We start from the raw sequence: 13,895 nt of genomic DNA, 5'->3' as shown, positions 1-13,895 counted from the left end.
CTTAAAGATGACATTGCACAGTTTTTGTCATTACTTCAATATAATGTACATCTATGTAGAGAAAACAAAATGTGGAAGGTGTTTCTATTTCTATTCATAACAACGTTGATTTTGTTGATAATAAGGATGTTACTATTCACCTTACTCTAAAATGTCTTCCTTTAGTATTTCATATTATAAAAAATATAAAAATCAGTTTACTAAAAAATTAAAACTAGCCAAGAAAATTTTTGTTCTGAAAAGTCAGGGGAATCATGTAAAAATGTTCAAAACACATGGAATGTCATTAATGAAATGCTAAATAAAGAACACTCTGGAAGTATTCCATCTGAACTATCCAATGGCATTAAGAATTTCAGTATTTTGCTTGATACTTTTTTGGTAATGTTGACCCTTCATTAGCTAAAAACATTGTAATATCACGCAATGCCATTTACAAAAAAGTTTAGCACAATTATTGTAAAGGTTTGGAGATGAGAGGTGTGGACCCAAGCGCAGACAATGATGCAGGAGAGAGTGTCTCAAACGGAAAACAAGCCTTTACTTTGCCTGATGAAACACTACAGAAACAAAAGCAGAGGAAAACTGAAGGAAGCAAACTAAACCTAAACTGGGTAAAGCTAAGTATAACAACATGGGGAACATAGAAAACAGAACCTTACAACCGGGAATGTGGCACATGAAACACTGGGGATGACAGACAGGCATGATACACAGACACTCCGACGAAGAACAGAGGAAACAACGCACTAAATAGACACACAAGGTAAGAAGGAAATGGCACACAGGAGGGAGACACAGCTGAACGTGGGACTCTCCAAAGTAAAACAGGAAATACAAGACAGAAAACCACAATTCCCAGAATGAAACTTAAACTAGAAACACAAAACACTGGGTTGCAGACACATGACAATGACACCTATTCTTGTTTAGGTGTGTTTGACCGTCCAACTCCTAAAAAGATTTTGCAAATAATACTAAAATGAAAGACGTTGCTCCAGGCCACATCGAGATAAGAGCTAGTCTTATTAAGAAAGTAGATCCTCTTATTGTTGAACCCTTTACACACGTTCTTTCTTTGTTCTTAAAAATAGGTATTGTACCAAGGGATTTAAAAGTAGTTAAAGTAATTCCTTTATTCAAACTTGGAATATACTAGTTTCTTTAGTAACTATCGGCCTATTTCCGTGTTACCTGTTCTCTTCAAAGTACTTGAAAAATTAGTTCACACAAGAATTTCAAAACATCTGTCTGATAGTAATATATTGTATAATCACCAGTATGGATTCAGAGAAAAAAATGCCTATGGCTCTTCTACAGGTCTACAGTAGTTAAAATTACAACAGATTTAGATGACGAAAAATATTTTCTGGGTATATTCCTAGATGTGCCAAAGGCGTTTGACACAGTTAATTTTTAAATTCTCTTAATAAAATTTAATAACATTGGAATATTGTTCTTGAATGGTTTCATAGTTACCTTTTTAAAAGAGAACAATATGTCTCTATTAATAACCAGAATTCCAATAGACTTAAACTTGTATGTGGGGTTCCCCAAGGTTCCATTTTGGACCCTCTCTTATTTTTAATTTAAATTAATGACTTTAAAAAATGTCTGTAAAAATGTACTCCCTATTATGTTTGCAGAAGACAATTCTCTTCTGTTGTTGGTTGGAGCAGATCATCGCGTGGCTTCCCACAGACCCAAGTGTGGGTCCAGTGCACCTTCCAGCCAGCTTGCCAAGGCTCGGGGGCTGGCCCGTTCCAGCTACGAGAGGGAGACTCCAGGGCATGAGCAGACATTAACCCATTTCCATTTGCATTTCTCCACAGGTCTCAGCGACTGCAGACATTGTGCCTTACTAGCCGAGACCCGCACGAGCGCCAGTGCAGGCATGTTGGAGGTGCGAGTGACTGGGACATGTCCGCTGGGAGACCCAGGGTGACCCAGGAAAAAACACTGGAAGCCCCAAAGATACACCCACCACTCACTTGGATCATGACAGAAACCACTTCTCTGGTGAGCACCATTTTGATATGCGGCCTGGCGTGATGGCGCATTGACGGCCCTAGGGGTTACCTGAGCATAAGAGGCAAATTGTTCAAAATAATTGACTATAAAATAATTGTCACACTTTCGTTTGGCTTGTTCTGAGCCCCTGATACTTTCCAGCGCCTCATGGACCAGGTGCTGTGTCCACACGCTGCATATGGTGCCGCCTATTTGGATGACAACAAAAGAATACACTTTATATAAGATATTACATCCTACATGTTGTAAAGTTTATGCTATGTGATATAATGTCATAATGTTGCTTTTTAGGCTGTGAAACCCACGGTCTGTGTGTGGTGACCGGAAGATGCAAAACCAATCCAAAAGCTGGGAACAGTGACTAATACATCTACTTTTTTCATTTAAAAAAAATCATGAAATTCCTTCAGGAACAAAAAGTGACTCTTGTACACTGAATGCAACGAATTGCCACAAAACAGCCACAGTGTGACCAATTGCACCATTTGAATTTTATATTTAAATCTGGCTTTTGTTATCACATTTTGGTACACACCATGCTCTTTGACCATATCACATGTAGATGTATAGTCCAGTGCAGACTTTATCTTTGTCTCAGACAGTCCCACACACTCACACAGTTCTTGTTCTAATGAGAACATAGATAAGACCTATCTTTTAGTGTTTGTGTTTGTATATGAAGACAATAAGACAAAAAAAGAGCTGTAAACCAGCCGAAAGACATTTTAAACCACTTGCTACGGGAATTCTTTTGTTGAAGAAAAATTCCTGGTCCAGGTAGAAATCCCACTACAAGATCGAACTACAAGACTACAATACTGAATGTCTTTGGTTACATGTCGAAGATCAGGCTCCGACAGCTTGGATCGGGTCAGCCAACACAAACAACTTTGTGCAGATGCTTGAAAAGGAACAAGGAACTTAGTTAATAGAGTTTTGTTTCTTTCCTGGACACCGTTTGCACTTTCCCATCATGCTCTTGTTTTCTTGTGCAATAAAAAGAAAAAGTAATACCCACATCTTCACCAGAAGAAAAAAAACATGTTTATTTGATTGTTTTTCATCACTCTAAGAGTAATCGATGCAGGTTTTGGGAACAGAAAGTGAACATTCTGCACTGAGAGTGTAAAATAGCCACGTGGTACAACTGAACCATTTGAAATAGATTTTAATTTCTGGGGTTTTCTACCTGTGCAGTGTGTTAGCTACTACCACATTTTTGTGCATGGTAAGCTTTGTGACTTTCATAATGTGTAAAGATTTGTTAAAATAATGCAGTCTTCACATCTACTTGTCCACACAAACTGATATGTTCCCCAAAAGGTTCAAGCTATTTAATTTATTTGTACTTTTTTATTGATTGATTAACTGTACTAAATTGGATATCCTTTATCATATTCTCTTTCTTAATTATTGGCAAAAATTAAGAAATACAGAGAAGCCGAGAAAAACAACTAGAAATCAACAACTACGAAACCCAACAGGAGGGAAAACAGAAGAGGAACTGTGTTCCTTCTTTCCGATATTGCTATCGCTCTGTACAGTTACATCTAAAATTTCTTCAACTAGACTGACAGGCATTTTTTTCTGGTTTAAATACACATATATTACATGATTGTATATATGAAATCTGCCACCCAGCTGGGGTCTTTCTCTGTTGGGTTTACATGCTGCAAATGCTGAGTGGGTTTTGTCTGGACACCCAGCATCCTCCCACAGTCCAAAAATATGCATGTGGGTCTATTTCTCTAGTAGTACCTCATCTCTTAGCTTAACTCCAGCCTCCTACTGAACATGAATTAGTAAGCAGTTAACCTTGTGAGGCCTGAGTCGTCATCAACCCAAACCCTGGCTCTGATAAGCAAAAAAAGACCTTATAGGAAAAAATGTAAAAAGTTTTTAGATGTTTCCAAATAATTATTTGTTTGTCACCTGAGTGACAAACAAATAATTAGACAGTTGAAAAATAAATTAAATGAAAAAAATCACAAACTAACCATAGGCCAAATTTCAGTTACTAAAACAAAACTGTTGATTCTTTGTTCTCCAACAAAAGCAGTCCAATCATTTTCTGCTACCACTTCAAAAACAGCTTCATGACTTTAAAAAATGTTAAGTTTACAGTACATACTAATGGTAATATTGGATAATGTGTGATATTAACCAAGACTACATTCACTTCAATTCAATTTTATTTATACAGCACATTCATTTATAAATCACTTTTGCACTAAATATTGTAAGGTAAAGATCCTACAACATTGAAAAGATAATAGAGAAAACCCTACAATCATAGGACCCCCACGAGCAAAGTGCTTTTGTTAGGGTACCTGGGTCTGGTGATCCAGTGGTTTTGATTTTGTTCATCTATATTCTGTTATATTCTGTTTATTTCTTGCTCCCCAAGTTCTTTAGTGTCTCCTTATTTCCAGTCTTAGGTTTTGTTTATATGCCTTCCCTGTGTTCAGTGTTATGCTTTTGTCATGTCTGTCTCAGTGTCATGTCCACGTTACTGCGTTATATTTCCTGTTTTACGTTGACAGTCTGTGTCCCATGTTAATGTTTTCAGGTTTGCTCCCCCTCGGTCTCGTTATGTCTGATGACTCCCAGCTGTGCTCTCCTCTTGTGTGTCATTCCTTCGTTATCCCTCTGTGTATTGAAGCCTTATGTTTTCCTTGGTCTGTGTCATGAGCTCCCTTTCTTTTCAGTTTAGTTACGTTCGTGTTGAGCAATAAAACTGTTTTGAGTGCACTTTTTACCTCCTGGTGTCTGCACATTGGGTCCTCCATTCCTGCCTAGTGCACACAGTCCAGCTTTGGCAACGATGGGAACAAAAACTCCCTTTTAACAGGAAGAAACCTCCAGCAGAACCATTCTCATGGTGGGGAGGGGAGGCCTCTGCCGTGACCGGCTTGGGTTAGGGGAGGAAGACAGGACGAAGAAACGCTGTGGAGAGCCAGATATCAATAATAACTAATAATTAAATACAGAGAGGTGTATAAATACATAGTTAGTGAAAAAGGTGACTCAAAATAATTGGTACCGTCTATTTCAAAAGTTTTTTTTAAAATTATGTTGATAAATACATGTCTTAGATGTTTCTTTATTATATTTTGTTTATCGATAGCAGTCTAAACCTGTTGTAATTACAAGCTACAGCCATCTACAATCTGCTGGTGATGTTTCAGAGCTGGATAATGCAATAATACTACATCCTTACTGTGCATTCTAAGCTCTGTATTGTGAGATGTGTGTGTGTATGTGTATGTATACATATATATATATATACATATATATATATCACTTTATTTACAAACATAAGCTTTAACATCTACCAATACAAAGTAATACCTCTCTGCAGATGCCCATTTTTTAAAGCTTAACTTTATTTATTAATCATAAAAAAATGTTGACCATAAAACAGCTAATGACTACAAACGTCAACACTACAAGGTAAATTGTTTGAATCATTTTCTTCTGCAAGCATCTTTTTCAGGAATCTGATTTTCATACTAACATATGATAAAAACTCAATTGCTATTGGATATAGTTTTTTTTTTCATGTGAATTTAGCTTTAAAATCAGTGAGCAGTTCATTAGACTTGCTTTACATAGTTAAAAATAGATAAATAAATGAGAAATAAACAACAACATTTTAAAAAAATGCAATACTCCTCTAGAACAAAAAAGTGAAAATGAGAGCCAATAAACTAACAATGCATAAAGAAAGTGGGCGGGGTCTTACAAACCACCAGTTTGATGTTCTTAGTTGTGTCATTTGTCCAAGTGGTTTTAAGGCTGTGGAGCAACTCATCAGTGACAGGAAGCAAACCGGCAAATTCTGTGTTTGTTGTGAGTGAGTTTTTCTAAAGAAAACAGAAGAAGACTGTGTGTCAGTGTTGGTCCATCTCAGTTTCTCTAAAAATGCTGCAGCTGCTTCTATTGCTCCTGCTGTCATCCACAGTAAGTCACACAGTATTATATGTAGTATTGTTCTGTTAGTGTTTGTTTACCATGTATATAAGTCTTAAGAATTTATGCTCCTATTTGCAAAATCAGGCTGACAGCCAGAGTCAGCAAGTGTCGGGCTACAAGAAGGCAAATGCATGTGTGTGCCAGCTAAACTCCACCATGTGGCTGTTCCCTGCTCAGAAGTTTAAGTACGTGTTGGAGGAAGTTCACACCTGTGAAGAATCTCTGAATAACCTACAAGAAGAGGTAAGAACTCATCTATATGCTTTATTGTACTGAAGTAAGCTCTCAGGAACTAACATTGTATTATAAAAAAAACTGTAATACAATTAAAAAGCAATCAATCAATAATCAATAAAACATTATTTAATAATTCATTAATTATTATTACCATAATGAATACTGAGTATGGGTATAATCAATTAATCAATTTGTTTTTTTTATTTTTATTTTATTGCTATGTCTAGTTTTATTACTATGTGCATATTAGTATTGTACAGCACTTTGGTCTACCAGGTGTGTTTTTAAATAAATAAATGATGATGATGATGAATCAATCAATCAATGTTTCAATATTTAAAGATGAACAGTTTATCAAAGTTACTTTATTTTTTATATCATTTCTCCAACCACTTTTTCTTTCCCCTCGAAACAATAACTTTTTAAAATTTGGGTTTATTTTTACATTGTTCCTATGGAAAAAAAAGCCATGTCTTTGAACAAAGATTTTTTTTGTCTGCATTTCTTGCAGCTGACGTTCTCCAGCCAACGTCTTCCTCTGATCCAGGATCAGTTTACCAAATTTACAGTCCGGCTGGAGCCCTACAACTACCTGCACTCCCAGGGCCTGTATACAGAACTGTCCCTGCACCAGCTGGGCCAGGTGCTCAGCCAGTTACAGGTGGACATCGATGTGGTCCACAGCCAGCTTAACAACTCCGAGACACAGAAACTCTCCAAAGAGGTAGAGCTAAAATAGCAAATGGCAGCGAAATACAACAGAAAGAAATAAGTTGATGTTATACTATGTCAGGTCACAAGTGAACTGTTGTGATGTAACAGAATTATCAATAGAATAATATTATATCTGTCTTTGAAAGGCTGAGAAACTACATAAACATGTAAACAAGATGCAAACAATAGACACGGTTAACATGAAGACTGTGAAGGAGAAACTGCGCTACCTAAAGAATAAGTTGGAGACCTGCAAGTCAATCCCCAAAGACTTCAGAGGTATGTGTGTGTGTGTGTGTGTGTGTGTGTGTGTGTGTGTGTGTGTGTGTGTGTGTGTGTGTGTGTGTGTGTGTGTGTGTGTGTGTGTGTGTGTGTGACACATAGAGAGACAAGGGAATAAATCAGTTATCAGTTAATATGTTGCAATCAATGATCCCTTGTGACAGTGATTCTTAAATGAGATGGCAGGAGTGTATTTGTATTTTGGCTCTAACAAACTGAAACTAATGAGAAACACAATTTTTGTTTTTAAGATTTATGTGTGCATTCATCAGTTAGAAAAACGGAGTTTAGAAAATTCTGTGGCAGAAAAGAAAACAATTAAGAGCTGATGGTCAGGTTATATCCACATTCCAAAAGAAGCATAATGTTTTTCAGTCAAATTGAGTTGCATTCCCATGACGGCAGTACCAGCCAACTTAAGTTGATAAGTCAACTGATGTCCTTTTATGCTCCCAGTTGTTAAATAAATGGGGTACTTTTCAAAGTACCTTAACATGAATAGCATCTACAAGACCCTTTGCCACATACGTCCATGGCAACTCCACCTTATCTGATTTAACCTCCTAAGACCCGAACTCTTTATTTGGTGTCTGAACACAGCAGTATTTTTCCTCAGTACAAAAACAAAATGAGAAACAAAAATTGTGCCCCTTTTAGCAAAATTTCTGTAACAAAGCAAAAAAAGTAAAAGATTTCTGAGCACTGAATGAAAAACAAAACATTTCTCTCCCAAACTGCTACTTCAAACATGTTTACACCTACTGTATGTGTGTAAAATTTTGTATTGTGGTCTAGACAAGCCAAAATGTGATGTCCACATATGTGGACACCAGGTCCTAGGAGTTTAATCATTGTCATATCTGTCATGAGTTATTCCTGTTCTGTTCTGTGCTGAGCCTTGATGTTGTTCTGCTGAACCTGCCTTGGGTTTTCAACATGTGGAATAAATAATATGTTTTCACCGATCCTCACAGAATTCAGATTTGGATTTTTGGCTCTAACTACGCATGGAGGGGTGGAGAGAACCCAATACAGAGCCATGCCACTCTAGAAATAAAAGCTTATTTTCACTGATCGTGACTGAAATCAGATTTGAGCTCCTTCCCCTTTTCAAAGCAAACACACACCCTCAGGGGATGATTAACAGCTGATGTTGATAAATGACTGACTGTATCTTATAATATGCTTCAGAAATCTTCTGATCTTTCTGTCTTTCCAGGTCAGGACAGGCACTGTCTCAAAGGTCTGATCACCAACATCAGTGACCCTATCACAGCTAAAGTCAGCCCTTTTGGTAAGAGCTGTGTCTCTGGTTCGTGGGGAAAACAAGCCCAGAAAGAGAGCGATGGGCAGAAGAACAGTTACTGGGTTCAACCTCTGCTCAGCAGCTACATCTGGGGCAACACTGTGCGCCTTTACCAAACCTATGAAGACCTCATGGCCTCAACAAACCACAGGGACTTTACATTTGCCTCATCGTACAGCCATCCCAATGCCATTGAGGGTCCCAGTGCTGTGCTGTACGGTAAGGCTCTGTACTATAACTGCTACCGCTCTGCAGACGTTTGCCGGTACGACCTGGAGACCAACGAGGTCAAACGGGTGACTCTTCCAGGCACCGGTGTGGGTTTCAACAACAAGTTCCCCTATTGTTACTACGATTGCCGGCTCAATAGTGATATTGATGTAGAGGCAGATGAAACAGGACTGTGGGCTCTCTATGCCACTCTAGGTAACCATGGTAACCTCGTGATCAGCCGCTTAGTTTGGGACAGCGAGGTGAAGAGTCTCAACGTGACACAGACGTGGGAAACGAGGCTGTTCAAGAAGGCAGTAAGTAACGCCTTCATGGTGTGCGGTGTGATGTACGCGACTCGTTACGTTAATGAGTACCGGGAGGAGGTGTTCTATGCCTTCGACACAGCCACAGGCAAAGAAGACAACTCACTAGCAATACCACTGGAGAAGGTAGCTAAAGCAGTGGCTAGTCTGAGCTACAATCCCACCAACAAGCAGATCTACATGTACAACGATGGATACTTGCTGGCCTACCAGGTTTACTTCTGATCTGAAGCTTTGTAGCCAGTTATTGTCACATGACCAAGCAAAACAAAACAAAAAAGGCAATGGCTGTTTTGTGCAGCAGCAATTTTATTCGGTCTTGCAAATGCTGAAGATAAATCATGTATGATGTACAAAAGAACAACCATAATAAAGAGTTAAGTAACAATGAGATGAAAACTCTTTATGCCCTTTTTTGCTCTCTTTACTAGTATTTTTTTAAAACACACAAAAAAACACACACACATAGACACACACACAGAGACAGACACGCACGTTTTTCTTGTTGACTGTGACCAGCTAGTTAATGTATTAATGTTTAGCAGGTGACAAAAAGACATGTTAACATTTCCAAATCTTAAAAATTCCCTTAGAGTGCTGTTACTATGTAAAATGTAAATAAACCCAGGTTTGATTGCCAATACAACATAGAAAACAAATCAACAGCTTAAACTAAGAAAATGTATCATTTTAAAAAAATTGGCTCATAGTAAGGGAACAAATTGCAGTTGTACCAGGTGTCTACAGTAGGTGGCAGTGTGATCCCACTCTGGAGTGGATGAGGACAGATGTTTCCACTGCTGAGCCACGGTTTCCAGTTTCTGGCTGGCTGCCTCTTAGACACACCCAAAGCTCTGCTCCCATAATGACAGAAGCCAAACAGCAGCCTGCTGGCTCAAGACGAAACTCTGCGGTCTGCTTTTTACCATGTATGCGGTGGGACCGAGCTCATGTTTCTGTGCAGTTAAAATAGGCTGGGCAGAATCTACATGTTCTGTAATGACATGCTGGATCCTGAACATTTTGGTAACCTTTACAGATTAAGTTTGTGTTTCTTTCTGAAATCCACCCTTTCATTGTTGGTCTACTAACACTGTCACACACATATGGGAAATAATAAATGACTAAAAACGATCTAATTGCACACATAATGCTAATATCTATATATCACAGTGGAGGCCTCCAACCCTTTCAACAATTTTCCCTTTTTTGTATATCTGTGGAAAATCGCTGCATCAGATAAAAATTACAATTTTGCGTAGGAGTGCACAGCAATTTCACACTACCTTGTTCTAGTAGTGTGCTTAATAATAATTAATATCAAAATGAAATTGAGGTGGTGAAGCATAATTTTTCAAAATTACAAATGAATGCAGGAGCCAAGCGTCCAGGCACAACTGTTTAATTTGCTATTTGATGCCCTCTGAGTTTCTGTGGGCATTAAAGCTGGTATATTTTTATGCTTTTTAACGCCTGTGTTTTTTGCCGTTGCGGTTGTTTTTGTTGTTGTTTTAAATATAAATGAAATTATTTTGTTTTCCATTTGTTGCCAGAATCAGGTGACCACGTTTTCATTAAAACTAACTTTATTGTTAAGGCAAAGTGTAAGTGTTACTTGTGAATCAGTAAAAAACAATCCTCTCTTGTTATATTACTTTAATGATCTTGTTATAAAATGATAACTGAAGTAGAGAGATTCGAAAGCTATAACACAGCATCTTTCAGATATTGTATTAATAAGAATTTACAGGCATATTTTAAGACACCTTTAGCCAAACCAACCTTAAAATAAAGCTAAAAGTTTTACTCTCAGTCTCTTATTTGAAAGACAGCAAACTGTCATGAATCATTGCTCCTTTTTCACAGCTTTTTGATTCAGTTTTGCGAATTACCATGCTAAACATGAGCGTGTTACCATTTACATTGGCGCTTATAATCCTCTGAACACAGAGCAACAGGCATGGCTTTAGAGCTGCAGAATCCAATTGGAGAAACAGTCGCATGAGCATTGCAGATTGCATGAATACACCAATGTCACTACCTTCAGCTTGGCTATTCATACCACAGCTTTTCCTGTAGAAAGGCAAACACTGACTCAATCGATTCCAGCAAATAAGGTGAAGATCTTGTGGAAGCAGGAAGTGAAGCTGAAGTTCTTGAATCCTGGTTTCATTACATTGTCACTAATTGTTTTGGGCTGAGGCTTAATTGATCACTTACAGAGCATGCTCATCTATATGCCAGGAAGTTCTCATTGTGTCCACAAGGCACGATGATTGCCTGTCAGTTTCACCTTAAGTCATCATCGCATTATTACTCATAAATATGTAATGTTGCATTAAAGAGTCCATCTGATGTGCACAGCCATTATAACTTGCTACCGGTATCAAGTACAGATGATTACCAGCAAACACTGACATTGGCACTGACAACACTCAGTTACTTCTTAAAACAGAATAATTGCTACGATGCCTTCCAGTCAGGTTTTAGACAGAACCACAGCACTGAAACTGCTCTGACCAAAGTGTTTAATGACATATGTCTGAATACAGACAGTGGAAAAATGTCAGTCCTAGTTTTACTGGATCTCAGTGCAGCATTTGATACAGTTGACCACAACATATTACTCAAACGACTGGAGAACTGGACAGGTCTTTCAGGAACTGTACTAAACTGGTTCAAAACATACTTAGAAAACAGGAAATACTTTGTATCAATAGGTAACTTCACATCTGAGCAGACAAGTATCACATGTGGAGTTCCCCAAGGTTCCATCTTGGGACCCCTTCTGTTTAACATCTACATGCTCCCACTGGCACAGATTATAAACAACAACAAAATAAACTATCACAGCTATGCAGATGACACACAAATATATATCACAATGTCACCAGGAGACCGAGGCCCTGTACAGGCTCTTGGTAAATGCATTGAGGAAATCAATGACTGGTTGTGCCACAATTTTCTCCAGCTAAACAAAAACAAAACTGAGGTAATAGTCTTTGGCGCCAAAGAAAAACGATTACAGGTCACCAGAGAACTTCAATCTATACATCTAAAAACCACAAACCAGGCGAGAAATTTGGGTGTAGTGATGGATGCAGACCTAAACTTAGAAAAACACATTAAGACAATAACAAAGTCAGCTTACTATCACCTCAAGAATATATCAAGGATAAAAGATCTGATGTCTCAACAGGACCTGGAAAAACTAGTCCATGCATTCATCTTTAGTAGGCTTGATTACTGTAACAGCATCTTTACAGGTCTACCTAAAAAATCAGTCAGACAACTACAGCTCATTCAGAACTCTGCTGCTCGAGTCCTCACTAAGACCAAAAAAGTGGACCACATCAGTCCAGCTCTGAGGTCTTTACACTGGCTGCCTGTCCGTCAGAGGATAGACTTTAAAGTTCTGATGCTGGCCTATAAAGCTCTGAATGGTTTAGGACCAAAATACATCAATGACCTCCTGACCCAGTATGAACCTTCCAGATCCCTCAGGTCATCTGGATCAGGTCTTTTATCAGTTCCCAGAGTCAGAACCAGACACGGAGAAGCTGCATTCAGCTTTTATGCTCCTTATATCTGGAACAAACTCCCAGAAAGCCTCAGATCAGCTGAAACACTCAGTTTATTTAAATCCAGGTTGAAGACTCACCTGTTCTCAGCTGCATTTGAATAAAGCACCAAATCCACACTTTAAGCTTAAATTTCAAAACTTACATTTAACTACTGATTTTATCTACTGTTCTGATTTTATCTGTTTTGATTTTATATACTGTTTTGTTTGTTTGTTTGTTAATTAGTTAGTTAGTTTATTTGCTTGTTTTAATCAATTTTAAATCATGCTTTTTATTTGTTCTTGTTTCTAATGTCTCTGTAAAGCACTTTGAATCACCTTGTTGTTGAATTGTGCTATACAAATAAACTTGCCTTGCCTTGCCTTGCCTTGCCTTGGCTGATCCTGAGCTACCGGATGATCTTCCTTACAGCACCACCAGGCAATGTTTTCAGCTTAAATCACAGGCTGGTACAAAATACAGCCCACGCATGGCTGCTTTTTCACCTTTTGGTTTCCTTTGGACTTCCTTTGCAGACAGACTGGGTTAGTGAACATGAGCTGTGTCCTGTTTGCTGGCAGAGTCTGGGAGAACTTTGAGGTACTGGGTTTGAAATATGTTAACCTTTTGTTACTTGAGTCTGCCACAACAAAGCTTTTCAAAAGTGTGTAGACACGACTCAACAGTTTCTGTTTCAAACAAACACTGGCCACAAAGGCACTGTGGTGCCAGTATCACGTTTCACAAGTGATTGTTTTTACTTGCAAATTGCTGATAAATTTGCAAACCCTAGAGAGCCCTTTTGTGATCATGCATAGGTCACATAAGCACATAATGGAGATTAATTAGAAACATCTGTGTTACAAACTGCATTAAAAAGTTGTATTAAAAACTGAGAACGTGTTTACTACTTACATAGGAAATATGAAGGTAAGAGCCACTAAGGTACTGTTAATCCAATGCATCTGATTTAGTGATCGTCAGCAGACATATAAAAGCAGACATTGTGCAGTTTGCTTGTTCCTGAAAATTCATCCCAGGGTCAGACGTGTTGCCAATCCTCGGACTCTCAGACCTCAGTTAACATGTTAAATGCTAAAGTTCATAATTAGAAAATGACTGAACAAGTGTGGCTTGTCTGGAAGGATTGCCAGAATATAAAACAACAATCAAAAAAACTTCTCTCTAAAAGGAACATGGCTTAGTTTTGCAAAGTTGCATCTGGACAAACCACAACACTTCTGGAACAAT

At 38.2% G+C, this 13,895-nt stretch overlaps 1 protein-coding gene across 1 annotated transcript; it reads left to right on the top strand.

Moving 5' to 3' along the window:
* The first annotated feature begins 5,872 nt into the window (after window positions 1–5,872).
* On the top strand, window positions 5,873–9,407 carry LOC146571532 (olfactomedin-like). Its single transcript, XM_085281307.1, has 5 exons — window positions 5,873–5,994; window positions 6,091–6,249; window positions 6,755–6,967; window positions 7,104–7,236; window positions 8,459–9,407. The coding sequence occupies exons 1-5, from the start codon at window positions 5,956–5,958 to the stop codon at window positions 9,304–9,306; spliced, it is 1,392 nt and encodes a 463-aa protein (XP_085137433.1). The 5' UTR covers window positions 5,873–5,955; the 3' UTR covers window positions 9,307–9,407.
* The last annotated feature ends 4,488 nt before the right edge of the window (window positions 9,408–13,895 follow it).

The sequence above is a fragment of the Mchenga conophoros genome, linkage group LG7 (genome assembly GCF_057382185.1).
Source record: "Mchenga conophoros isolate Kocher_MC1m ecotype Shallow Benthic linkage group LG7, M_conophoros_male_GT1.1, whole genome shotgun sequence".
Classification (NCBI taxonomy): Eukaryota; Metazoa; Chordata; class Actinopteri; order Cichliformes; family Cichlidae; genus Mchenga; species Mchenga conophoros.
The sequence above is the reverse complement of the archived record's forward strand: the minus strand, read 5'-3'. Positions and strand labels throughout refer to the sequence as shown.

Excerpts from the sequence above, each read along its gene's own strand:
- LOC146571532 (XM_085281307.1), top strand. The coding sequence starts at position 5,956 with ATGCTGCAGCTGCTTCTATTGCTCCTGCTGTCATCCACA. Across the intron at positions 5,995-6,090 it reads TGCTCCTGCTGTCATCCACA|GCTGACAGCCAGAGTCAGCA; the intron begins GTAAGTCACACA and ends TTGCAAAATCAG. Across the intron at positions 6,250-6,754 it reads TGAATAACCTACAAGAAGAG|CTGACGTTCTCCAGCCAACG; the intron begins GTAAGAACTCAT and ends CATTTCTTGCAG.